Raw genomic sequence first — 26,317 nt, forward strand, 5'->3', positions numbered from 1 at the left:
CCATGAATTGTTTGGAAAAAATAACCTGTGCACATGCTTTTCAGTGAAGAGTAAGAAATAAATAGAGATCCGGGTGCAGAACCAACAGAATGAGAAACAGCAAGTTGCAGGGAGATAGCATGATGTGAGCTGTATCTTTCAACTGTCATTAAAATCTCAAAACCTGCACAGTGCATCGTGAGGCTTTCTGCGAATCGTGAAAGCCCAGAGCTTAGTATCCAGGTTTTGCTGGAGGAGAGGGGCAAATGTCCGTGAGATAGAAGGCTCTGAGAATTTGCAAATATTGGGACAGGGAAGTATCAGGGCACATAAGAACTATGAAACTGAGGGTTTAAACCAAGTAAACCAGGAGGTAGGGAGGGATCCGCCGATACCTGGGTCATGACTCCCTAGTATCTGGAGAATTGGTCTTTGGGATGGGGCTTTAGGGAACATGGCCTCTAGCCTTGTCACAGCAGAGTCTTTTATCCAGAGGTCAGGAAAAGGGCAACATGAAAAAAATAGATTTGAAAATAGTCAATTGAAAGAAGTGGTGGAAGACGTGGCTTGGGACTCAGTATTTTGAAATCAATATCCCATCTCAGTTACCAGGAGGGACAGTGCAGCCTCCGCCTTTGGACTTGGTTCAATAAGAGGAATCTTGCAAAATAAATTCTATTACAAGAAAGGATTTTCCACAGAGAAGGCAGGGGACATGAGGGTTGGAAATGGGACCGGAGAATGCCCCGTTTTACTCTGGCCACATGGACTGTACCGCCCCTCCTTGAACCCAGAAAACAGAGATGGCTAAAGGGAGTTCCCATTGTGGTGCAGTGGAAACGAACCCGACTAGTATCCATGAGGATGCAGGTTCCATCCCTGGCCTTGCTCAATGGCCGGGATCTGGCATTACTGGGAGCTGTGGTGTAGGCTGGCAGCTGCAGCTCCGAATTGACTTCCGTATGCCATGAGTGTGGCCCCCCTCCCCCCCAAAAAAACCCCAAAAAACCCCAGAGATGGCTAAGAAATCTCCCACTCTGTTATGTTCCAGAACTGGCTTACTGCAAGGAAACATCCCTCACCATAGGGCTTCAATCAGACTCACAGATGCCACCCCCCTTGTTTGCCTAGGATAAGACTAGACCAAGACCCTCCAAATTTCCTTTTTTTGCCTCATAAATGATTAATTGCTCTGTGATCCATCTGAACAAAACTACTTATTTTTCTTATGGCCACACCCGTGTCATATGGAAGTTCCTGGGTCAGACATTGAATTTGAGCCACAGATGCAACCTACACTGCAGCTGCAACAATGGCAGATCCATTACCCCTTGCCTGCTCAGGGATCTGAGCCGCTGCAGTCAGATTCTTAACCCACTGCATTGCAGCAGGAACTCCTGGACAAAACGCTTATTAACCAAACTTGGATTAATATTCCCTTGGTGTCCCAGCCCCAGAATTTGGCCCCACCCTCATCCTGAGCCAGCATACACACAAGCCCTCCTTAGTGGCCCAGAGGAAGAGGCTGACCTGGAGCAAACCATCCTCTCATCTCCTGACCCCTCCACTACCTCCACTCCTCCCAGCTCCCCACACCGGGTTCTTTCTAGACCTGCTTATTCCTCCCCATAAGAAGAAAGTCTTGTACTGGCTGACCTTTGCGATGCTCGTAGATGTGGTCAGGGGTCCCCCACTGCAACAGTTTCCTTTTTCCTATGACACTAACCCCCTCCCCTTTATTTTAGTCCTTTGTAGCACAATCCATTCCTAAGTCTGACTTTTTTTTTTTTTTTTTTAAATCTGACAGCAAGCGAAATAAAGAGAAACATTTCCTGGGTCATGGTTTGCCTATGACCTGAGTTAGTTAGGTCAGCACAATCTTCCTCCCCCTGCGTTTCTGAAATGGTCCCTTGCCCCCACCCCCACCCCCATGGGCCTTCTCAGGGGAGGGGGCCGTCTCTATCCCCACATCCACCAATTACAGCAAGAACCATGAGGCCGTGGGTCAGACCTGTGGCTTCCTGGACCTCCACGAATACTGCCTGAGAGGAAATCTTGAGTCTTTTTTTTTTAAATCAGGTCTAAATGTTGCAACTAGGTAATTGGTTAGACTTTCCAACCACTAACATCTTGAATTCTAATAGCACTTTTGGTCTTTTACCAAAAGTTTATCAATAAACTCTACTGCTGTTTACTGGTTCTATGAGTGTATGTGTGTCCGTGTGAGTGTGTGCATGTGAGTATATGTATGTGCCTACGTATACGTGTGTGCATGTGTGTATGTGATATTCTTAAGCGACTGAGAATGTTTACGGCGTTCTGGACAACGTGTTCGATTCACTTTCTTCCTGTCAACACTTTCAGCTCAATTGCTCTGCTCTCTGGCATATCCCTCCCTTGCGGTGGTGAGTGGTGTTTGCTTGAGTGGCTGTGGAAGTGCACACTATTGGTGTGGACTTAGTGAATTTAGCCATGGTTTTCCTAGTGTGAATTTAGCCATGGTTTTCCTAGTGTGTAGAAAGAACTCTATATTTGGTGTCCGAGATACTTCTGCTTTTCTTACTTAAGTCTCAGCAACGTTCTCTGAGCGTTTACATGTATTTCAGTAAAATGTCAGAGGAAAAGTCCCAGAGATAAAATGACCATACCAACTAGTTTTTTTTTTTAATGTAGGTATTCAAATTGTATTTTATTTGTTACTAAAAGAAATTGCATCAAACAAAATCACAGGACGAAAGACAAGGGAGCTTCTATGTTGGGACAAGGTCATAGGGGCTGGAGATCTGCCCTGGTTTTCCCTCTGGCGCCCTCTGTGGCTCCTGAAGTGCCATCAGAATGTAAACATCACTGATTCAGACCAGTCACTTATTTGATTGACAAGGAAGCTCAGGCTCAGACAAAGTGCTGGTTTATGACCAAGGGTCTAGTTGGGACAGTGCTGGGGTTCTTGGCCTTCGCTCTTCTTCACAAGGGCCCCCTCCCACCTCCAGGCAGCTACCACCCTTGCTCAGCTCACCTCCTTCACCTGGTTCCAAGCCCTCGCTGGAAGCACCCTCTGCTCTGCATGCCCTTCCTTAGGTGGTCCCCTGACCCCACGGACACTCAGACTGAATTATTCCAGAAGAAAGGGGATGAAGGAAGAGGTGGAGGGGAGAAGGTTAATCAGTTTTTAAAAAGGTGTTGAAACAGGGAAGATAGCCAATATTTGTAATAACTGTAAGTGGAGTAGAACCTTTAAAATTGTGAATCACTCTGTTGTAAATCTAAAAATTATATACATTCTTATAATCTACTTTTATTGAAGTACAGTAGACTTACAATGTTGTTCCAGTTTATTCCACTGTACAGCAAAGTGACCCAGTTGTGCATATTGTATATAAACTATACCGCAATAGTGGTTGAATTGGAGCTGTAACCGCTGGCCTACGCCATAGCCACAGCAATGCCAGATCTGAGCCACATCTGCAACATACACCATAGCTCATGGCAACACCGGATCCCTGACCCACTGATTGAGGCCGGAGATTGAACCCGCATCCTCATGGATACTAGTTGGATTTGTTTCTGCTGAGCCACGATGGGAAGACCCCCAAATAAAATTTTTAAAAATAATCTGCCACTTAGTCTCTGGTTAGCCCTGGGCAAGTTGCTTCATCTCTTTGTGCTTTATTTTCCCAATGAGAAAATGAAAATAATAATAGGCTCTACTTCATAGAGCTTTGGAGAAGATTAATCCAGTTTATTAATATATGTAAAGAGCTTAGAAGAGCAATTGGTATTTAATGAGGCTCAAATGAATGTAAACTATTGCAGCTTTTTAGAAATATTATATGAAAGCATGGTTTTCAACAAAAAATAAAAATGTATTGAAGTCCTAAATTTTAGCTATCTATGACTCTCAAACATTTTAAAAATGCAACTTTACAAAAATACGAGAGTGATGTTTGCTATTGGCTGATTGACAATACACATTCTTTATTTTAGGATCACATTTCAGTCAGTTTTAAAACTGGACTTTTGTTTCAAAGAAAATGAATTCTATTTCAGAATTATCATGATCTCTCTGAAAAATAGCAGAGCATAGATATGTTAAGAATTTGAATAAAAATTTAAGCTCCAAATTGCATCATTAGTAATATACCCCTGCAGGCGACTATTACTTGGTGACAAAACATACATCACTGCCAGGAGATTATGAAGTGAAGAAGAGGCAAACAGTTTGCAGCCTGGTGGATTAAAGAAATCTATCAGGCTGATTTAGTGTTGTTCCCCAAAGAGACCCGAAGCCATAAATATTTAAACGTGTTGTATTTGGCTTGAATACACCCATTTTATAAGATAGTCACACACGAGATCCACTTCTGCTTCCAAAACCCAAAGATGTGGAAGCGGTACTATTTGCAGACCTCCCACGAGCTCCCTGGCAGTCCGCACTTCCTGTATCGTTAGGCGTGAACCAGTTTGGACCCTGAGAGGGAATAGCCAGTGTCACTGCCAATCTGAGACCTTGAACAGGAAGGATGTGTCCATACCTTTCCTTTCATGGGCAATCCAGATGTTCCACGTGGCGGTGAAAGCAACACTAGAGGAAGACCGCAGAGGTAAAATGCTCCTTCCATTACATCATCTCAAGGGTACGAACTAGCAACTTGACTTATCACCTTGGTGTTGACCTTGATTGCCTGACTGAGGAACATTGTATCAGCTTCCTCCACTGTTCTGTTACTCTTTTCCCACATTTCCATATTCTGTGCTTCGGGAAGAAGGAATAAATTCTCTCCCATTTACTTCTGTATTCAATTGTTTACTTCTATCATGGATTCGAGGATAGTTACTTAGTACTTTGGGCTATAATCTAATATGACTTTATTTCACTGCTCAGATTGTTCCAGCTATGGCCACTGAGAGCTCTCTCAGAGCCTCCTGTGTCTCTTTGACATATTTGTGAGTTTTGTTGGGGTTTTTTAGGCTCTCTGCACATTTTGGGATTGCAAAGCTGTTCCAAGCTCATCTTGTATCTCCACTGCCTCATACTAGTATCAGCATTTCTCAAAGGAGCCATGGTTCCTTCTATTGGAGAGTGGTATCAAAAAACCAAGATCCAGTTTCCATGTACTTGCTACTGTTGGGTACCAGTGATTTTTGGCTACTTCGGCTTGCAGAACAAGGAACTGTAGATGTATATATAACCCATGTATGCACATATCTATAAAAACTTCTATATATAATACTTCCTTAGTTTTAATTTTTTGGTTTTAAAAAATAATGAGATGTATATTTAATTTCTTGGTATTCGAACTTTCTCTCTTTTTTTGGTAATATCTGTGTTTAAGACTGTGAAAATCCCTGAGCATGGTATCAGCTGTATCCTACAAATTTTATATGCATTTTAAATTATCATACAATTCAAAATATTTTGAAATTTTTACTTAAATTTCTTCTTAACCTATGGGTTATTTAGAAGTCTATTTTTACATGTTCATGCAGAGTTTACAGTTATCTATTTTATAATCGGTTTATAGATTTATAGCTTAATTATATTGTCATGTGAAAAGAGTCATGGATTATAGTTACTTGAACTTGGCAGATACTTGCTTAACAGCACGTATTATTTTTAATCTTAACTTGGGGTAGATTTAGCCATCCTTAGACCAGAGGTTTCCCACTGGTAACTTGTGGATCAGATGTATTTTGCCTTTACATTGCATTTTTAAGTCTTCTGTAGTTGTTGCTAGCATTTTCAAGTTGGGAGATGTTATATGAAACAAAATCCATACTTCTGAGTTCTCTTAGAAAATTGCAAGAAGTGTACTGGCATTTCTCACATGACAATACAGTGTTGGAACTTAATAGATGTCACTCCTATTAGTTTCCTAGGTCAGCCCTAACAAAGTTCCACAAACTGGGTGGCTTAAACAACAGAGACGTATTACTGCATTTCTCAGCTAGAAGGCTGAGATCAGGGTATTGGTAGGGTTGATTCTTCCTTGGCTGTAAGAACGTGTTCCAGTCTCTCTCCTAACTTCCGATGGTGGTTCGCTAGAAATCCTTGGCATTCCTTGGCTTGCAGACCCACCACCCTGATCTCTTCTTTCATGTTCACATACTGTTCTCCCTGTGTCTGTGTCCCAATTTCCATTTTTGATAGGAATGAGGCCTACCGAACTAGGAGCCCACCCAGTCCCAGTATGACCTCATCTTAACTAATCGCATCGGCGACAACTTATTTCCAAAGAAGATCATGTTTTTAGGCACTTGGGGATTCTTCAGCATATGAATGGTGGGAGACACAATTCAACCCATACACCCCATTGAAAAGGGACATGCCTGCTGCCTCTGCTACCCACAGTTGCCATATGATCAATTCTTCTTTCTGTTACTCCTGGACCCATTAAGGCATTGGAGTTTGTGAAACTTACCTTAAATCCCTTAGGTTTAGGAGGCATCTTAGGAGGTAGACTTAAATCTTAGCAGGATCACAAGATCGTGAAACATCTCAGATGGAAGAATCTGAGAGTAACTGTTGTCACCACTCGCTATTTTGCAGAAGGCCCCATCTCAGGAAAGCTCTCGGCAGTTCCATTCCAAGACATCTTTCACAATGGTCCCCATAATTCTTACTCGCTGTCCAAAATCTTTTTAAAATTCCATTGTAGTGAATTTTTTTGAGGAAGAACACAAATTTGGCAAGGCTTCTCTTGCAGTTCCATCACACCAGAAGTAAATCCCTTTCCTCTAAACTTTTCCCAGGAGCTGACACTGTAGGATATTGTGCATTTTGCAAGGCCTAAGGGGTATTTTTTGTTTGTTTGTTTATTACAATATTGCAGTGGATTTATTTCTCAGAAAATAAAAAGGCTCTCCAAGAAAACAGAGCCACTGTGTACAAATTAGAGTCAGGAAATGATGCTTCTCAATGCTTCACCTGTTTCATAGGCCACTTAACATACAGCCTGGGTAAACAGGAGTTCCATCTACAAAGGGTTTTTCTAAATTTATAGCTTCTAAATAACCATGAATTTTGCTACAGATGGGTCATGAGAGGCAAGCTGATAAATCTTTCATCTGCAATGGATCATGTTTGCCCATATGCATGTTTATTTTCATAACTTTGTGTATTTCAGCCAGGGTATAGCTGATCTCCCACAAAAACCGTGCTGGTGCATGAGGAGGAATCAATAATATCTGGTGCCCACCTGCTCTTGATAAATCATGACTCCTTGCCTTTCCAAAGAAGAATCTAAGGAGATTCTGACTTTGCCTGTCATCTCGTGTAACAAGTTATTATAAAATTTGATGCATAATACAGCCTAACCTGTAAGCAATCAATGATTTGCATCGAAATCAGTCAACAGTGATCAGGCCTTAATCAAAAGCCATTAAGAAATAAATGTTTGAAGTTTGACTTTTTCTTCCAGGACTATACTGGGATTGAATCATTTTTCACTGCTATCTCATAATAGCCTAAGTCAGCCCCTCCAGGTATTTGCTACTTGCCAATTGAGATCTGTTACACAGATAATACTAAACCACACAGTTTTCTGCTCAACACATTCTTCTCTAACTATAATTTGTATGGCATAACTTGAATGCAATTTCAAGTATATGGTCCAATCAATATAACAAGACTTAGAGGATACCTGCATACAGGGCAGCAGGCTTCATATAATCATCAGTACACTGCTCGCTCCAGGTGTTCTGACATTCCACACAGGTGACTTCTTTTTTTATGAAGAGTGAAGGAAAGATGTCTTGTAATTCAAACAGTCTTTTATAGTTTGCTGAGTGTTTTCATGACCACTATTGCATGTTTCTCAAAAGAAAGAGTAACTGTAAGAAATAGATGATTTCTGTTTTCTGAGAGGGACTGAGGCTCAAGGAAGCTGTGACTCGTCCAGGAGACACAATCTAAGGGTAGGGCTGGGCTCAGGCTGAGGTTTTCTGTCTCGCCAAGTACAGTATTCTTTCTTCTATACCGTATGGCTTCTCCAAATATTGTGCTTGAGTAATTTCTTTGCCCATTAGTTTTAAACAAGCCCACTCTAGGGCACTCTAAAAACACTGGCATGCTGTGGTTGGCAGTCACTTTTCTCATATTTCAGGGCAACTGGTGGTGTGCAGGGATTTTCTTTATGGCAACTCTGCCTCATGTAGACGGATGCCGAGGATATAATCTCCAAGAATCACTGGCTAACATAGACTTGTGCGCTCTGTCCTTGGTCAAGGTGAGAGGAGGGTTTGGAGTTGAATCTAAAGGGAGAAAGAAGCTGTCCTTTCTTTGTCGGTAGCTCAGAACACTTCCAAGTTGTCTGGCTCATCTCTGTACCTTTCCTTTTTGTAGCTTCTTCAAAAGGATAAATTAAATTCCTACAAGAACATCTTCAAATAAACCACAGTCGTGTTGGCTTCCTTGCATTTGCATAGAAATTAAAAGAAGACAGTATTTTTGTTACAAAAATAACTGCTTAATAACAGCTTGATATGAACTAATGGCTTGCATGGCTTTGCAGCCGTGGCAGGAATTATCACACCGACTGTGCCCTTAAACTTCAGGCTCGGTCATACTTGGATGAGGACTCAGCTTCCACAGGAGCCCTGTAGAATTTCATCTTTCTAGGTGAAGGAACTCTCTGCCCTCTTTACATTATGAGAGTGGTACCGGCCCTCCCCTGGTAAATTGATAAGATATGCCTAAGTGCTTGCCAAGCAATAGGAACACAAACTCTGAATCCAAACCACCTGAGCTTTAATCCTTCCTCTTCCGCTGACTTGATGTGTAGCTGCGGTTGAGTTGCTTGACCTGATCATGCCTCAGTTTCTACATCTGTAATGTGGAAACAATAGCAGTACCAGCTTTATTTCGGTTGTTTGGGGGGTGCCATGTGTTATTAACCTCAAGTGCTAAAACCGTGAGTGTATACAGTTGGAATGGAGCAAATGGTAGCTGTAGCTGGTATTGCAATGATGACAGTGATGACGCTGAACCCGTTAACCTCCTGAGAGTTAAGAAATATATTCACTCTGACCTTACTCTTTTATCCCAACTTCAGGAAAATAAAAGCTTAGACAAAATTTAGAAAACTCACTCAAGGTCTAACAGCTAACAAATGGCTGAGCCAAGAGGAGAACTGATTTGTTTGCCTGGGATGGTCAGACTAACTGATCAAATCAGCCAGTTCACTGGCCAAAGTAGTCAAAGAGCCAGTGGCCAATGACCTGAAAGTGTGGCCGGGGGTGGGGGGAGTGGGGGGAAGGGGTGGCCAAGGAGCTTGTTGGTGTCACAGGAGGGACATTGATTTGGAATCAGAAGATCTTGCCTTGTCTGCACCTTTCATTAACTCAAGTCAGTTAATGTCTCTGAATCTTAATTCCTTCATCTGTAAAATGACCCTTGATCAAATCCATTCGATTGAGTTGTTATGAGATAGAAAGAAATAATATATATGAGAGCATTTGGTAATGTAAAATGTCAGCTAAAGTATCATTTATTAATTTTTGACTCACAGAAGGAGTTTTATTTTTTTCACTCCGTTGTTGATTAAACTGACTAAATCATCTGGTTATTTCTTGTCACATAGATGGAATCCAAGAGTTTCTGTAACTTATAAGCACAAATCAGCCATGAATCAAAGGTTGGAAAATGTCTCAGCCCACAAAAATAGGGACTCTGATCCTCTCCTGCAGGAAATGTACAGTTTATTTTTTTTACTTGTTATTTGAATAATTTATCCATGTGCTTATTGTACTTGCTTCTACATACCAGGCATTATGCTGGGTGGTGGGATGAATAAGGCACAGTCCTTGCTCTCAGAGGTGAACCAACCTCATAAACAATTATAATCCGCTGCATTAAGCGTAGTAATAGATAACTAAACCGGGCTAAGGAAATATTTATCTGGGAAAGGAATTCACAGAAGACTCCCTGGAAGAAGTGACAACTAAGCTGAGCCTTAAAGAGATAACACATACTAAGTTTAACTAATAGCTAATAGCAATAGCTAAATACGATTTACCCTCTAAGACTATGGGTAAGCTTTGTGACCCTCCAGGGACAGATGGCAAAACTTGGTTGATAGACTGGCCTTACTGTGGACTCCAGCCCTGAAATGGCTGAAGAAAACGGATGGCTTGGCTAAGAATGTCCTTCAAGAATCCATTGACTACATGGGGCTTCTCTGTTGCCAGTGTCTTGGGGAAGATTTTAACAAACCTGGCTTACTTAGGTAAAGTTTCTACCCTAGATCATGTTTTCCTTTAAAGGGAATAGGACACCTTTCTCTCCTCAAGTGACCGTAAAGAAACATTCCCATTTACGTAGCACAGCTCCATGCTGAGGCTGAAGATAAGAATGAATGCAGATGTAACGCTTGCAGGCACTAAAACGAAATGAAGGGAATAAGATACAATCAGACCAGAATTCATGGGAGTGAGTCAAATACGCATTTTCACCCACAAAAGAAATAGTCTCATTATCACTTTAAAAGATGTTTGGCTTGGAACACCATGAGTATTGTTCCATAGATACCACTTAATATGCGGTAAAAAATAGTTGTGCTGACCCCAGCTTGAAAGTTTATTGACTTCCCTAAAGACAAAGGCTTTTGGTCTCAGGATGGAGGGAGGGAAAGGTCAGGATCAGAGAAGAGACCAGAGGAATGTCAAGGTCATACCCATCTACTCCACGGTTGGGTTCGATCAGAGCCATTTCCGGTTCCAATGTGCTTGCTTAGAACTTGTTGGAAAATTGGCTGAACTTTGGGCATCTGCAGGCTGTGGGCTCTTTGTTTATGTGACTAAGAAATGTTTCTCCCAGTACCCAAGGTAATGGGGTGGTAATGGGTAGCGTAGAGGGACCTACTTGCAGCTCAGATCTTAATATTGATCTTATTGATCCTTGACACTCAACTTTATATATGGATTTATATTCTGAGTATTTATTCCAATGATTAGTGTTCACATTGCAGTGAGTGGTGTGTGACAAATTCTGTAATGACTGTAAAGGAAATGCAGACTTAATACCTACTTAAGGGAAGCTTGCTCTGATGTTTGCCTGTAAATTTCGATGCGCCCTCTAGTGGACGGAGGAGAGATTTTTTTTTTTTTTTTCCGATTATCCAAGTGTTCCCTCCAGGTCCTGGGAGTTCCTACCTGCTTCCTCTCCCAGAGAATCAACTCAACGTTTCAGGTAGTGTGTTTGAATGTTTTGAAGTCCACTGAACTGTGTGAAGCTTGTTGCCTCCTCATCCCATCCTGGAAATCAATTTAGTCCTAACAGTCACTCCTCATCTGCTGAAGCCAATTTAAAATGGGTCTCAAGGGAGGAATTAGAATTTACAGAATTTAGAATTAAATTAGGATTTAATTAGAATTTATTAGAGAAAACAGAGGAGAACAAGGCAAAGAGACAGGTGAGCAAGGGCTAGAGAGTGTGCCGGAGCCCATGCCACCTGGAGCACACTGTGCCCCCTGGGGCTGCAGAGGGAGGTTCACGGTTGGCACCTTGGCCAGACTGTGAAAGGCATTACTGTCACTGCTAATGGTTGAAGTTTGGCTTTGAGGAGCCACTGTTGGGTTTAAACAGTGAAGTGGTGGGACCCGAGCTGAGTTGCAGAAAGATAACTTGGAATCCCGCAGGGAGAGGCCAGGGGAGGGCCCTCGTGTGCTGGACGTGACGGTGGTCCAGCCTAGAGTGGACGAGGGCCTGAATCACAGATATGCAATGGAGAGGACTGGAGGATGCAGTGGGATCTTGGAGACAGGATCCGCAAAAGGGGATGACAGTTGGGATGTGGTACGTGGATCCTGGACATAGAACAAAGGACAGTCTAGGCACCACTGTGTCCTGGTGCCTTGCACAAGGCAGCAGCCCAGATTTGTGGACAGGTGCAAAGCATCAGGTGTGGGGGGGCCCTCCCTGATTATCTCCTTTTTCTTAATGAGGAGGGGGGTGGTGTCTGGAGCTTGGGTGGTGGGCGGGGGAGTGTTGGAAGGGGGATCTGAGAGAGGTGAAAATGTGGACACGTGGTACTGCAGGCCTGCTGGGGCTGACAGCATTACAGTGGCCTGTCTGTTTGTCAAGGTCATGCCAACTCCCTGGTTCCACCAGGCTGCCAGGGAAAAGGTAAGTTGCAGGAGGCCAGAAAAGGATGGGACACATACCCAACATCACCATCTGCCCTGTCCTTTGAGCACGAGCGGTTAGCTACAATCCAGCTCTTTGAGGTCTGATGACTTTGTTGTTAAGAACTGACCCCCTCAGCTATGTGCAAAGCAGCCCTTAACCTCTCCTAAGCTTCAGTTTCCTCATCTTTAAAGTGGAGATGATAATATATGCAGTGGAATATTACTCAGCCATAAAAAAGATGAAAGAATGCCATTTGCAGCAACATGGAGGGACCCAGGAATTAACATACTAAGTGAAGTAAGTTAGACAAAGACATACAGCATATATGTGGAGTCTAAAAAACAGATGTACATGTATGTATTTGCAGAAGAGAAACAGACTCATAGGCTTTGGGAGCAAACTTATGGTTACCAAAGGGGACAAGTAGAGTGGAGGGATGGACTGGGGGTTTGGGATTGGCGCACACACACGGCAGTATATGTAATGATTGCCTAATGGGGAACTATTGTATGGCCCAGGGAACTCTACCCCATAGTCTGTGATAATCTATATGGAGAAACAACCTGAAAAAGAATAGATGTGTGTACTTGTATAACTGAATCAATTTGTTGTACAGCAGAAATTATCACAACATTGTAAATCAACTATACCTCAATAAAACTTTTTTTAAAAAGGAAAGAATTTAGGTGACTGTAGTGCAATGTGATCATTCAAACAAAGTGCTTAGCAGAGACCCTAGCTCACTGTTGGTGCTAAGTTGACAGTAGCTATTATTATTAATTATTATTATTATTATTATTAATGAGCATCCTCAGAGCACTCCATAGGTGGTCTATAAAAAATAAAGAATGTAATGCATCATTCCAGAATTTAATATTTACTCTCCTGTTTGAATCTCTGGGGCAGGGCTAATGGGCAATGGTTTTTACCACTTTCCTCCTGCCTTTTGTTTGTTTGTTTTTGGTTTGAATAATGAGAAGGAGAACCCTGTCATTCTGAATATTTAAACATGCTAAATTTACTCTTATTTACTCCCTTAACTTGTAGACAGGTATTCTTGCACAGAGACAACCTCCCAAATCAAAAAGTTAAATCCAATCTTGGCTGATTTGGTAGTTAATTAACAAACCTCTTTAGGCTCTTCATGGAGAAGGAGAAAAAGAAATTATATTTCTTTCTGCATGTGCCCTATAGATGGGAAGAAGGAATAACTGTAATTAACACTGAATTTTGAAATATCGACATGGGAACATCTTCTCAATAAAGTGTGGGAGCCTGGGAGATGATGAGATGTTTGGATAAATGTGATTTACTAAGTACAAAGAAAAAACATTTGAAAAGCAATAAACAGGGAAACAAAGCCATGCACCAGCATGAAAATTAAAAGCCCCACTCCTGAGTGCTCAGTTGAAAGAGCGCATTTGTAACTCTGTACTAAATTTGCATATTCCTGCCACAGAAATGGCAGGGGTTCTGCCCTTCCTGACTTCTTAACTTCTGGGTATCGTTTGATTTCTAGGAGCCATGCTTTGGAAAGAGCCTGTACTTCTAGAATCACTAGACCTCCACCTACTGATTTTTGTAGCATCCTAAAGAAGTAAGAATTAAAGAATCTCTTTAACGGAGCTCTGGGGACTTCTCCCCAAAGAGAGGAATAAATCCTTGTGGGTTCTTTTTTTCTTTTCTTTTTCTCTGAAATATTTTTTGTTAGAGTATAGTTGATTTGTAGTGTTGTGTCAGTTTCTGCTGTATAGCATCGTGACCTAGTTTTATTATACTATGTTCCATCGTGTTCTACCCTCAAGAGATTGGATATAGTTCCCTGTGTTGTATAGAAGGACCCCATTTCTTATACTTTCTAAAGGTAGCAGTTTCCTTCTACCAACCCCAAACTCCCAGTCCATCCCACTTCCTTCCTGTTCCCCCCTTGAAAACTACAAGTCTGCTCTCCATGCCTGCGAGTCTGTTTCTCGTTTGTAGATAGGATTGTTTGTGCTGTATTTTAGATTTTATATATAGGTGATATCGTACGGTATTTGTCTTTCTCTTTCTGACTTACTTCTTTTAGTGTGAGAATCGCTAGATGCATCCATTTTTTAAAGGCCATCTGAAGGGCAATCAAAGGATGTTTGGGGAAGGAAAAAAAAAAAAACCATTGAAAAAGTACAAGCTAGAGAACTTAATAGGAGACAAAGTGAAGGATGTGGTAAAGGACTAGAAATAAATCCAAGAGACGCTACAATCCATCAGGTTCAAAGTAAGTGCTTTTCCTGATGGTTCATAGGTCATTGGTTTGTGAAACAAGAAACAAAGAGAGATGTGAAACCAGGTGCTTGGGACGTAGCCAGCTGATCACTCCAGCTCCCTGCCTGGAACCTGCCTGCGCCGGGGCGGGGGCGCAGGGACAGGACACCAGGAGCTCTGAATCAAGGACACGTTAAGCAGCAGGCTCTGATCCAGTGTCGCTGGGTGTTTTCTCCATTATTGTCCCCCCCACACTTTAAGGAGCCTTTTAAGACATCAGCTTTCCTAACTTCCCTTCCCTGTGAAATTTTAATATCACAGATGTGCTAAATAGCTGTTTATGTACAGTGACCTTCGGTCAACCACAAATCATTGTAATCTCTAAGATGTGTGCCCTCCAAAAATGAATTTTCAGTCTTGGGAGGAATGGTGCCCTAGGTTCTTACTATATGCCTGGCCCTGACGTGCATTATTTGTGTAATCTATTCCCATTTGGCATGTGAGGCTTAGACAGTTGAGTAAATTGGTCCAAGACAAAAAGAAAGGATTAGAAGCCAGAGCTGCCCACTCTCACAGCCTCTTCTCTTAACCACTGCCTCCTGCTCACAGCAGGATCCAGACATGCCCTGCCCATCACCCCCACACTCTCCTGCCCCTCTTTCTAGATGTCGGACCATCATGGCTGGGACGCAGAAATAAGATCCCTGTAGTCAGCGTTCATGGGAGCATCACTGGGGCCAAGGAGCTCCTTTTTGAGCCTCCTTCTTTGGGGCTAAAAGCGGTAGTTGTGAAGACAACTCCAAACTTTGGTACCTGGTTCCTGATCACTTACTCTCAATAAGATGCTGTGTTCTACACGGCAGGAAATGGTGGCGAATGAGGTCAAGACACACTTCCCCAGGAGTGGACACACAGGAGGATGTTACCCCGACATGAAGGAGACTGTAACCAGGGCAGTAAGGGGGGAAGACGGGCATGTGGCAGCTGAGAAGGAGAGCCTGGGCCAGCTGGAGCATCATATTCCCTACCGGGACTGGGGACAGGGAAATGGGCCTCAGCTTGTCACAGAGACTGAAGCCTCACCCCACTTGAACCATCCATACATCTGGATAGAAGGATGCAGTTAATAGATACTGAACACAGTGGAAATGGAATCTCACCGTCATGGTACTGAGTGAATTTGTCTGGGTTGGGACCCAGGAATTGGTATTATTATTATTATTATCATTATCATTAATTTCCAAGGAGACTCTGATTGCAGCTGGGGCTAAGAGTCTCCAAACTAGCCTAAGCCTTTCTCCATCCCTGAGTCACATAGGGCATTCTTCTCTGTAACTGTGGCTCACTTCAGTGATCCTCGTGGTGAAAGTGGTGAAGGATGTAGGAGACACTAGGAGCAAAGTGTATCAATCACAGATGCTTTTGACGACTACAAATAAGAAAAATTGGATTTGTTTACTTGTTTTTTTACATATTGAAAAGTCTCCCCAGGGAGTTCCCATTATGGTGCAGTGGAAATGAATCCGACTAACATCCATGAGGATGTGGGTTGGGTCCCTGGCCTCGTTCAGTGGGTTAAGGATCTGGCATTGCCATGAGATGTGGTTTAGGTTGCAGATGTGGCTTGGACCCCAAGTTGCTGTGGCTGTGGTGTAGGCCAGCAGCTATAGCTCTGAATCAACTCCCTAGCCTGGGAACTTCCATATGCCTAGGATGTGGCCCTAAAAAGCAAAATAAATAAATAAATAAGCAAAAAAAATTAAAAAAAAGAAAAGAAAAAGAAAAGTCTCCAGGTATCAGATGGGTGGTAGCTGGCACTGGATCCAGTCACTCTACAATGCCAGCACCAAAATATCTAAAATGCTCTTGACTTTGATTTCATCATTGCAGGATGGCTGCTGAAGCTCCAGCCATCACATTTATAGTTCAGTGGGGGGAAAAAAAAGAAAAGCACCTATAGGAAGACAGTCATTTATATCTAATTAGCTGAAACTGGGTCATAGAGAAAGGGATTGATGAATTAGTTGGCTAAGCTTGGTATCAGACATGGAGGGAGAGCATCTTTAGTTTTTAAAGTCCCTCTCGATGATTCTGGGGTGCTCTTCTCAGCAGCCTTCTATTAATTAGGAATCACTGCTCTTGCAGACCAATGGTCTCAACCAAGGGCAATTTTGTTCCCCTTGTCTCAGGGCGGGGATGGCACTTGGCAGTCTGGGGACTTTTTTGGCTGTTATAACTGCAGGGGTGATACTGGCATCTAGTGAGTGGAGTCAGGGATGCTGTTAAACATCCTATAATGCACAATCAGCCCTACACGGTAAAGGATTTTCTGGTCCAGATGGCCATAAAGCTGAGGCTAAGGAACCCAATTGTAAACTACTACAGAAATCTCTAGACCATTACAGAAACCTCCTGCTCAGTCTCTTTCTTGAGCTCCGCCTTACAAAGCAGCCAGCATTACACCATCCTGCCGGAAGAACTGCTCTGATACAAATGTCCTCTATATATTTACCAAGGTGAGGAGCCCAACGTGGATCTTTTAATCCTAAAGTCCTAATGTAAAGAAACCTTTGCAATATCCCTAAGAGTCATCCACACGCTGCCTGAACACTTTCAGCTTTGAGACACTCATTCAATTTCTTTCCTTCCCCTCCTCCTCCCCTGCTTTCTCTTTCAACTGAAATATAAGTAAGTTACACAATTTGTAAGTGTACAGCTCAACGACTACAAACATATGCAGGAAACCATGCAGTGATGACCTGGGTAGAAATTCCCATCACCTCCAGAAAGTGCCTGTGGCCCTTCTCAGCCATTTACCTCTTAGAGGTCATGGCTATTCTGATGTCTGTACCAATAGTGATGGAGCTGAGATTGGAACCCACATCTGACCTCAGAGCCCAGGCCCCCAGCTCCAAAGATTATACTTTGACATAGGATGAAGTTTATAAATTATTTATACCTGAGAGTAAACTTTAGAAGATACCCCCCTCCTGCCTGTGTCTTGTCCTATAAATTTCACTTTCCCGCAATGTAACTTGGAGTTTGTGTGCTGTGACTGGCCTTTAAGACTGCCATAAACCAAGGCAGTACTGAGGGCGACAGCTCCCTGTGCGCCGTGTGCAAATGCTTATTTAAAGACTTCTTCCTGCGGGGCGGCTGGACCAGGGCTGCCCAGTGCAAAGTGAGACTTATTACAGCTGAGATGTAGCCAGGCCAGGTATCAGCTGGGAGTGAATCTGCATTTGTCTCTCCCCTGGGGGCCTGTGCATCAGGCATTTCTTTCCAACAAACACACGTACATCATTTTTCTCCAGCTGTCGTTAGGAGCTAGAATCTACTTGCCAATTTATTATCACCATGATAAAGAAAGTTCTGTATCCCTGGGGAAATGAAATTGAAACGAGGGCGAGGGAGGTCCCAGATTCTGGCTCAGTTAAACCCTGCTTCTCTCTCTTGCAGTGAAGAAGGGAATTGGGTCAAACCAGTAATGCACAGGGAAGAATATGGAAGGTCCCAGTAAGCTACTCTAATGACTGGTGGAGAAACTTCAAGATGTTTCCTACACGATTTAAACTGAGTTTTCACTACAGGAGAAAATACAGGCTGACGCTAGGTCAAGTTCATTAAAAGTTACCCAGAAGGGACTCATGCCTTATCCGCAGTGCGTAGGTTGTTTTAGTCTGATGAGATATGGAAATAATTAGAATCCAAATGGTATCCAGACTGTCTCACGTCATGAATAGATGGCCCAGGATAAACCTTGGACTCTGTCTTTTATTTAGCTGTAATATCTATTTCTTGATGCATAGCTGGCATTTCCGGACTTGGAGTAAGAGGCCTGGGACACAAGTCCTTACGTGGTTATTACCCCATGTGGCTTCTCCAACCTCATCTCCTGCAACTTTCTCCCTGGCTCACTCTGCTCCATCCCACTGGCCTCGCCCTTCCATTGAACTTGGCCCCATGGTAGTAGTGCCTTCAACCCTTTGTACCTGTTGTGTCCCCCCCCCCCACCACATGGAACATTCTTCCTTTAGAGATTCAAGATTTTGCTCTGATATTTCCTTTTCAGTGAGACCCCCACCTACCAACGTCGTTGAAATTACAATCTGCCTTCACCCCCCATACTTCTAACTCCTTTTGCCCTGCTCTGCTTCTTACCTTCTAAATCTCTCTACAATTTCTTTATGTTTGCTGTCTTAATAGAAACAAATGGGATTTGGAAAATCTAGAAACGAGATCTAGAAAATCTCTTATCAAATGCACTATATAGGAGTTCCTGCTGTGGCTCAGCGGTAACGAATCTGACATGGATTCAATCCCTGGCTCCACTCAGTGGGTTAAGGCTCTGGCATTGCCATGAGCTGCAGTGTAGGTTGAAGATTTGGCTCTGATCCTGCATTGCTGTGGCTGTGGTGATTCGACCACAGCTCTGATTCAACCCCTAGCCTGGGAATTTCCATATGCTGTGGGTGCGGCCCTAAAAGAGAAAAAAAAAAAAAAAAAAGAGAGAGAGAGAGAGAGAGAGGGAAAAAGAAAGAAAAGAAATGCACTATATATGTAATTCTTAAGCTATAAATCCCGATATTTTAATACAAATTCTCTTTTCACCAATAGTATGCATTATCTATTTTGTTTCCCAATATGTCTCAAGTGCCTAGAATGATGCCTGGCTCATAGAGGCATCCAGTAAATAATTATTTTTGTTGTTGCCATTTTAGGTTCATTTTAACCCCTTATCTGCTCAGAGACGTTCAGCAAAACCATTACTCCCCCGGAGCCTGAGTTTTTTCCAATTTGTAAATGGCAGTAATAGTAAGACCCACAAGGCTGGGTTGTGAAGCAGGTTAACTGAGATCATGTGTATTCAAAAGTTATGTGTCATATTCATGAGAAGAGTGTGTGTTGAATTTATGGATGAAGGATTAGGTGTACGTAATATATTGGGTAAGAGGCTTTCCAGAAGTAGCTTCACAGAGGGCATTTTGTTCTTTATGTTTTATTGGTAGAGACACAGCCTGGAGAGGAGTATGGAGCATTCGACGTGAGATCGGGAGCCACAGAGATGGTAAGGAGACGGGGCGGGGGGGCGGGGGGGGAAGGGTCAAAGGAAGGAAGAAGCCAGCCCTGGGGAGCAGAGGGTCCTGCTCCCAGCTCCCCCAAGGACAGGGGCTCTCCTTCCAACTTAAGCACGTCATCATGAGGAAAAGAGAACACAGGAAGATGAGTACTCAGGGTCGAATGCATCGCGTGGTTGTCAGGGCTTCATGTTGGGGAAACGGTGGATGAAAACTGGAAAGGATTTGTCCAGAGGATATTGGTTGCAGTCACGTGGGGAAAGGGCCATCCCAGGACGGAATGGAGACAGTGTCCTAGAGTGTCCCACGCCCCGCCGTTGCGCTGCGCCGAGAGAGGGGAGCCCATGTGTCCAGGAACCCTCCTGGCCCCCTCCAGTTACCCTCACAGCGCAGAAGGCGCTCTGGCTGGGAAATGGAAAAGCTGAGGCTCTCGGTGGCTGGATCAGCATGTGCAGGTGAGTAGCTTTTATGACATTGCCTGTCTCCATTTTAGCTTTTTATTAAACTTACTCTTTCCCTTTCTCTCGGCTCCAGGATTTAGAGTGAGAGCCCAGAGGGAACGGGAAGGAAGGAAATAAAAAAGGCTCTGGAAACTAGAGAGGGATGTGCAGATGTTATTTTTTCCCCCTGCTGATCCTCTTTAGCTGTGGTTCTGTTCCTTTCCTGGGATGCCTGAGGTTCCTTACATCATGGAACAACAAAACAAGAAAGACCTGTAGAGATATGCGACCTTTCATTTGTTGAATGCACGTTTGTGCATCACATTTGTGTCAGACCTGGGGCTCAGCGAAGAACATATAAGAAATGTGTTGTTTTCCTCCATGAGTTCACAGTTCAAAGGGGGAGTATAATGGGTAAAAAATGCACAACCGTGAGACACCTGCTGTGACAGAGACACACACAAGGTGCTGTGGGGCATAGAAAAAGGATACTTTTTTTCTTTTTTTTTTTTTTTTGCTCTGGGGCTGAGGGACACTCAGTGGCAGTGACAGTGTTCTGAAGGGTAGGTAAGAGTAACCCAGATGGAGAAGGGAGAAGACTTGATTTCTGGCAGAAGGATGGGGGCCGGGGATTGACGGGAAAGGGCACCGTTTGTCTCAGGAACTGCCAGTAGTGTGGACGGGCTGGAATGAAGGGTGCATGTAGGAAGAGTGTCCAAAGAATGGATCTGGGCAGGTTGGCAAAATGTAATTTGTGAAAAACTGCCGGAGTCCGGCTCCAGCAGGTCCAGGGTTTCCCGAAGGATGGGCGGCGTCGGTGAAAGAATGGACACAGACCCAGCGTTTATGTGGGACGGCTCGTTTATTGATGGAACAGACTTAGCTTATATACATTTTTTATTTCCTGCTGTTATGTGTCATACATCCTTTGATATCTTTTAACTTTCCAGTCCATCAACTATGTCCTCATGATTTTGTGAATCATGGAGACATTCGCAATGGCCTTTTTTCTTGTACTTTGCACTTGACTTCTCAGTATTCAATGTACTTATAACTATGACACAATTCTTATGAAACAGAAAAGAGCAAGCTTGTTAACTATAGAAATCTCTTTGTTTGGTTTTAACTAGTTTTCATTAGCGAAGTTAAATTATATTATCAAAAGGGTTTTAAAGAAGATCTTATTCGTCTTTGTGGTCAGATCAACAGAACAGATCACAGCAGAAATAAGAGGCCGTGGCATCTACACTCTTTGGGGTAGGGCTCATAGACCTGCTCACAATTGGTTGGCCTTCTGCAGCAGCCCCACATTTCCCTAACTTGTTTCTAGATGCTAGGTATAAGCTGTACCAGCTTTCTTCATGTCTATGCCCAGTGCCTATTGTATTTATCAGCCATTCCTTGGTAGGAAAACAACTTCACACATAGGGGTTAAATGGCCCATGTCTTGGCCTATTGTCAAACCTAAACGTATTGTTTTCAACGTAGCACTGGTCATCAGAAAACATTCTACTGGGGACTTTCTTAGAGAGGGGCAGTCCCCGAAGTGGAAAGGGGGATAGAGAAAGGGGGAACTGTAGGGACTTTAGGGGTTTCTTGCAGCTTCTGAGAAAGCACAAATCCCCGACATTTACCCTCTCCTGGGCCTTTTTCTTGAGATCTTTCATTAAGCTGCAATTCCCCAGCTCCCAAAGTTTCCATTGGCTGTATGACTAAACAGAGAAGAAGAAGAAGAAGCTGGACTGTCGCTTTCCCAGACTTGCCATACAGTCTGGGGTCATCAGTCTCCTTGACCATGTCAGAAGGCAGACCTGCATGAATGGCTCCCAGCAAAAAACCTCATGTTTCAGGCGGATGGCTCAGAGCTTTGATCATGAAAAGAGGTGAGCCAAGAAAGTATTTTCAGGTGGAAGAGATGAGATTAGTTTTTTTTCTTTTTTTAATTTTATCGGATTATAGCGGACTTACGATGTGGCTAGTTTCAGGTGTGCTGCACAGCCAGTCAGTCTACATAGACACGTATCCATTCTTTTCCCCCGTATAGGTGATTACGGACTATTGAGTGGATTTCTCCGTGCTATGTAGTAGGTCCTTGTTTCTCATCTATTTTATATACAGTAGTGTGTATTAGCTTGGTTTTTATGAAGATTATTCAGCCTACCACATGGATTCAGGAATCAGTTTGGGCAGAAAGCAGCGATTCAGGCAAGTAATTACAGAAAGTCTGGATTAAGGCCGTTGTTGTAACAGGGGGTTTGGAGGAAAGCAAAGTCATGAGATATTCACCCAATGGCACTAAGCATTTCTACAGTCTTCTCCTTTCTCATGAGAGAGGAGCGTCAGGCACACTCCTGGACTCATACCTTTGCATTTTATTCCTTCTGCAGGAAGGTCGAGTGACATTTAGTGGGTGAATTGGAGAAGAACTGGGCATGCTCAGTTCAGCTCAGCTCAGCCCCTCCCCCTCGGGCACGAGCCTGTCTGCCGAGAACACAGGCCTTGCTTTGTTTCTCCTGCCCTTGGTCTTACCTGGACAGGCAGTTCACGCGGGAGGTCCTGCCCTACTGCTGGGACAGAGTGGGGGACCCTAACACATTGTGAGGCTCAGTCTCTGCAAGTCTCCTTGGTCCACAGATCTAAAGCTGTGTCTTCTGTGGAGCCTCTCCCTGGAGGAGAAGTGGCATTTTGGTGCCATCTGCTACTCTTTGTCTGAGTTCTCCATTTGTTCAGACCCCGGGGCTGGAAGAGTGCTACCGAATGGCAGGCCTTGCGTAGCCCACCATTGGCGATGGTGGAAGGAGATGATAGGCAAGAGACCACGTTTTGACACGACCCCCTTGGTTTTTCCCGCTCCTGGGTGCTCATGAGGAAAGATGGGGAGACCTTACCCTGGGTCGGCACACGGGAGGAGGAAGAAATTTGGGGGCAGAAGATGACGATTTAGGGTTTGGCCGCAGTGAGTTCCAAGTGTCTGTGAACCAACCAAAGAGCTGCACCGCCTCCGTGTTCCCCTTCCTGCCATCAGATACACCCCATCTCTGTGCACTGCTGCCGTACCCACTGCTTGTGTTCTTTGTCATATGCATCAGAAGATGCACCTGCTCACCTGTGTATGTTTCGTCTTTGACTTCCCAAGGGTATGGTTTGTGTTTTTAAATCCTTCCAATAGGAGTTCCCGTGGTGGCTCAGCGTAACAAACCCGAGGATCCATGAAGATGTGGGTTTGATCCCTGGCCTCGCTTGGTGGGTTAAGGATCTGGCATTGCTGTGAGCTCTGGTGTAAGTCACAGATGCAGCTCAGATCCCACGTTGCCGTGGCATAAGCTGGCAGCTGCAACTCCTATTCAATCCCTAGCTTGGGAATTTCCATATGCATCCTAAAAAAAAAAAAAAATAGCAGCTAGGTCTTTTCTGAGCCCAGTAGTTAAGCTGTCATATTTGTTGGATGAATGAATGAATTCAATGAACTTAACCACACCAACATGTTAATTCTGCTGGATTTCGTCACCCTGAGGGTTTGGCATTGAATAGCAGTAGAGAGGGGAAAATGCTTGATACGAGGGACAGTCCCCCTCTGGAAAGAGGCGCTTCCTCCCCTTGTCTCCTCTTCCAGTCAAGCCCCCTCTCCCCGCAATAGCATTCTGTACCCACAGTCTCCTATGAGTGTGGCCACTGTCGCCCTGTCCGCAGAGCCCCGGACGCTGTCAGCGGGCTGCGGTCTATGCTGGAGAGTGAGCCTCCTTGTCTCCTCTTCCAGTCAAGCCCCCTCTCCCCGCAATAGCATTCTGTACCCACAGTCTCCTATGAGTGTGGCCACTGTCGCCCTGTCCGCAGAGCCCCGGACGCTGTCAGCGGGCTGCGGTCTATGCTGGAGAGTGAGCCTCCTGAGAAACACAGATCATTTCAGAACAGCTGACAGGCAGTGACGCCGCAAAAGTCAAGTGCTCTGCTGATGACAGGAAGGCCATGGCCAGCTAATTGTTTCTAGCTTCTGGGGCACAGACAGATGCAGCAGCAGGCCCGGGTGATGGCGTGACGATCCCAGACATCTGTATGGAGAGAAGCATGTCCAAGAAAACTTGACATGAGGCAAAAGCACTGGGAGATATTTCCAAGAAAGGGGCAGTCTTTTTTCTTTATTTAAAATATAACCAGCAAACAGAATAGTGCGTAAGAACATGTGCACAGTATAATAGCCATCAAAGAAATACCTTTGCTACTACTGCCCAGGCCCAGAAACAATACTTAGCACTTGCCTATGCCGCCAAAACCTCTGTGCTCTTCCCCAGTCATAACCAGTATGTTGAGTTTCACAGTAATGATTTCATTTGCTGCCGGGGTCCAGCCCCAGCAGCCAGGAGACGACGAACAGGAGGAGGCGCTACAAACAGGCGCGGAAAGAATTGGAGCCAACTCCCTCAGCAAGTGCTGCTGATGACCCGTTTATTGAAAGGAGAGCATCAGCTTTTATACATTTTACTCTTATGCATGATTATACAAACAACAATATATGTTAATTTATTATTCCAGGAGTTCCTGTGGTGGCGCAGTGGTTAACGAATCCGACTATGAACCATGAGGTTGCGGGTTCGGTCCCTGCCCTTGCTCAGTGGGTTAACGATCCGGCGTTGCCGTGAGCTGTGGTGTAGGTTGCAGACGCGGCTCGGATCCCGCGTTGCTGTGGCTCTGGTGTAGGCTGGTGGCTACAGCTCCGATTCAACCCCTAGCCTGGGAACCTCCATATGCCGTGGGAGCGGCCCAAGAAATAGCAACAATAACAACAACAACAACAACAACAACAACAACAACAAAAAGACAAAAGACAACAACAACAACAAAAAAAAAATTTATTATTCCAAACTATTCTTTTAGTTTTAGATTTTAAATGAAGATTACGTACAAACTGTACTTTTATTCTTAGAAAATAAGTAAATAGCAAGCAGAATGATAGGTATCTAATTTTTACTTTAACAATGATTTGGCATAAGGTGATAGATATTCTTGCCTAAGCTACCTATTGTGCTCCTCTAGCAGGCATGAATAACCATTGATGGGGAGTGGGGTATTCACACGTGGCTTGCTTTCGAGGTCAGGCTGACCTCAGACCATTAGCAGGTTGTCCGAACATAAACTGTCCTAAATAAACCTTATCTATTATAAAAAGCTTTATTAATTATAAAATTTATATATTAAAAAAATCTTGCCAATTATAATAATAATTTCCACCTGCTGGGTCCCAACAGGTAGCGTTTATTATAGAAAAAAATATGTCTTGTCTTATAATATCCACAATTGTTGGGCCATGGGCAACACCCAAACCACCCCCTAATCTGTCTCCATGGGGACGGACCAGAGTCCAACAAAGATCTCCAGGCCTACATGGCAGTTCTGCATGATATTTACTATTACTCCTCTGAAGGGAAACTTCCCATTCTTAGGAAAGTTCTCTATGCATGGTTCAATTGTTTTCAACCTATTTAACAACGGCTTAGGTTTATAAGTAAATAATGGCCCATACTTGGGTGGAAGCTCAGGAGTTTGAGAAAGTTCCCATATTATGAGCCAAGAATGACTCACAACACACATAAGCATCAGACAGAAAAGAAGCACAAGAATAGAAGAGGAAATCATATTTCAGAAATTTTTACTAAACAGGATCAGCTGGGGGATTCTTCGAAACTGCTTTGCAGCTTCAGTTTCTTCAGCCTCTGCTGTAGCTTTGCTTACAGTTAGGCCTCACACAGGATTATTCTTCTTAGCCACTTTGTGGCTCCCAGCAATTTGCCGTTTTTTTTTTTTTTTTTTTTTTTTCTCTCTCTCTATTTTTAGGGCCACACCCTTGGCATATGGAAGTTCTCAGGCTAGGGGTTGAATTGGAGCTGCAGCTGCCGGCCTATGCTACAGCCACAGCAACGCCAGATCCAAGCCATGTCTGCCACCTATACCACAGCTCACAGCAACGCTGATCCTTAATCCACTGAACTCCGGGCCTTCTTCTTCTTCTGCCTTTTTTTTGGCAGCATCTTTGGCATAGGAAGTTCCCTGGTCCAAGCTACAGCTGTGACCTGCACTGCAATGCCGGATCCTTTAACCCACTGTGCTGGGTCAGAGATTGAATCTGTACCTCCATAGCGACCTGAGCTGCTGCAGGAGGATTCTTAACCCCCTGCACCACAGCAGGAATTCCTCACTTGCCATCTTCATAGTTTTAACACTAAACAACATAGCTTAGTTTCCTCATTTTAGAACTTTGTATGAATAGCATCTTACCATATATGAACATTACGCTTGGGAAGTTCATTCATGCTGGCATGTATAGTTGATGGAGTCTTCTGATTGCTGTAGGATGTTATGGAACCAGGTCATAATTTATCCATTCTACGTTCGTGAGCTGATGGATATTTGGGTTGCTTCCAGTTTGCTGATCAATTCATTCTTGCGCCTGTACGTTG

At 43.8% G+C, this 26,317-nt stretch overlaps 1 protein-coding gene across 12 annotated transcripts in view; it reads left to right on the forward strand.

The window, feature by feature from the left end:
- PLPP4 (phospholipid phosphatase 4) overlaps positions 1-26,317 on the forward strand; it is a 542,787-nt gene that overhangs the window by 416,935 nt on the left and 99,535 nt on the right. For 10 of the 12 annotated variants that reach the window (XM_084995727.1, XM_084995734.1, XM_084995733.1 and 7 more), the window contains exon 7: positions 19,357-19,415. In XM_084995727.1, the coding sequence (XP_084851853.1) occupies positions 19,357-19,415 (59 nt within the window). Of the gene's footprint in view, positions 1-19,356; positions 24,687-26,317 lie in introns of those variants that run through there. The other 2 variants (XM_084995732.1, XM_084995737.1) reach the window with 2 other exon arrangements.

The sequence above is a fragment of the Sus scrofa genome, chromosome 14 (genome assembly GCF_054392235.1).
Source record: "Sus scrofa isolate SSC_HxYL_T2T_F1_AM1 chromosome 14, Sscrofa_HxYL_maternal_Yorkshire_Landrace_v2.0, whole genome shotgun sequence".
Lineage (NCBI taxonomy): Eukaryota > Metazoa > Chordata > Mammalia > Artiodactyla > Suidae > Sus > Sus scrofa.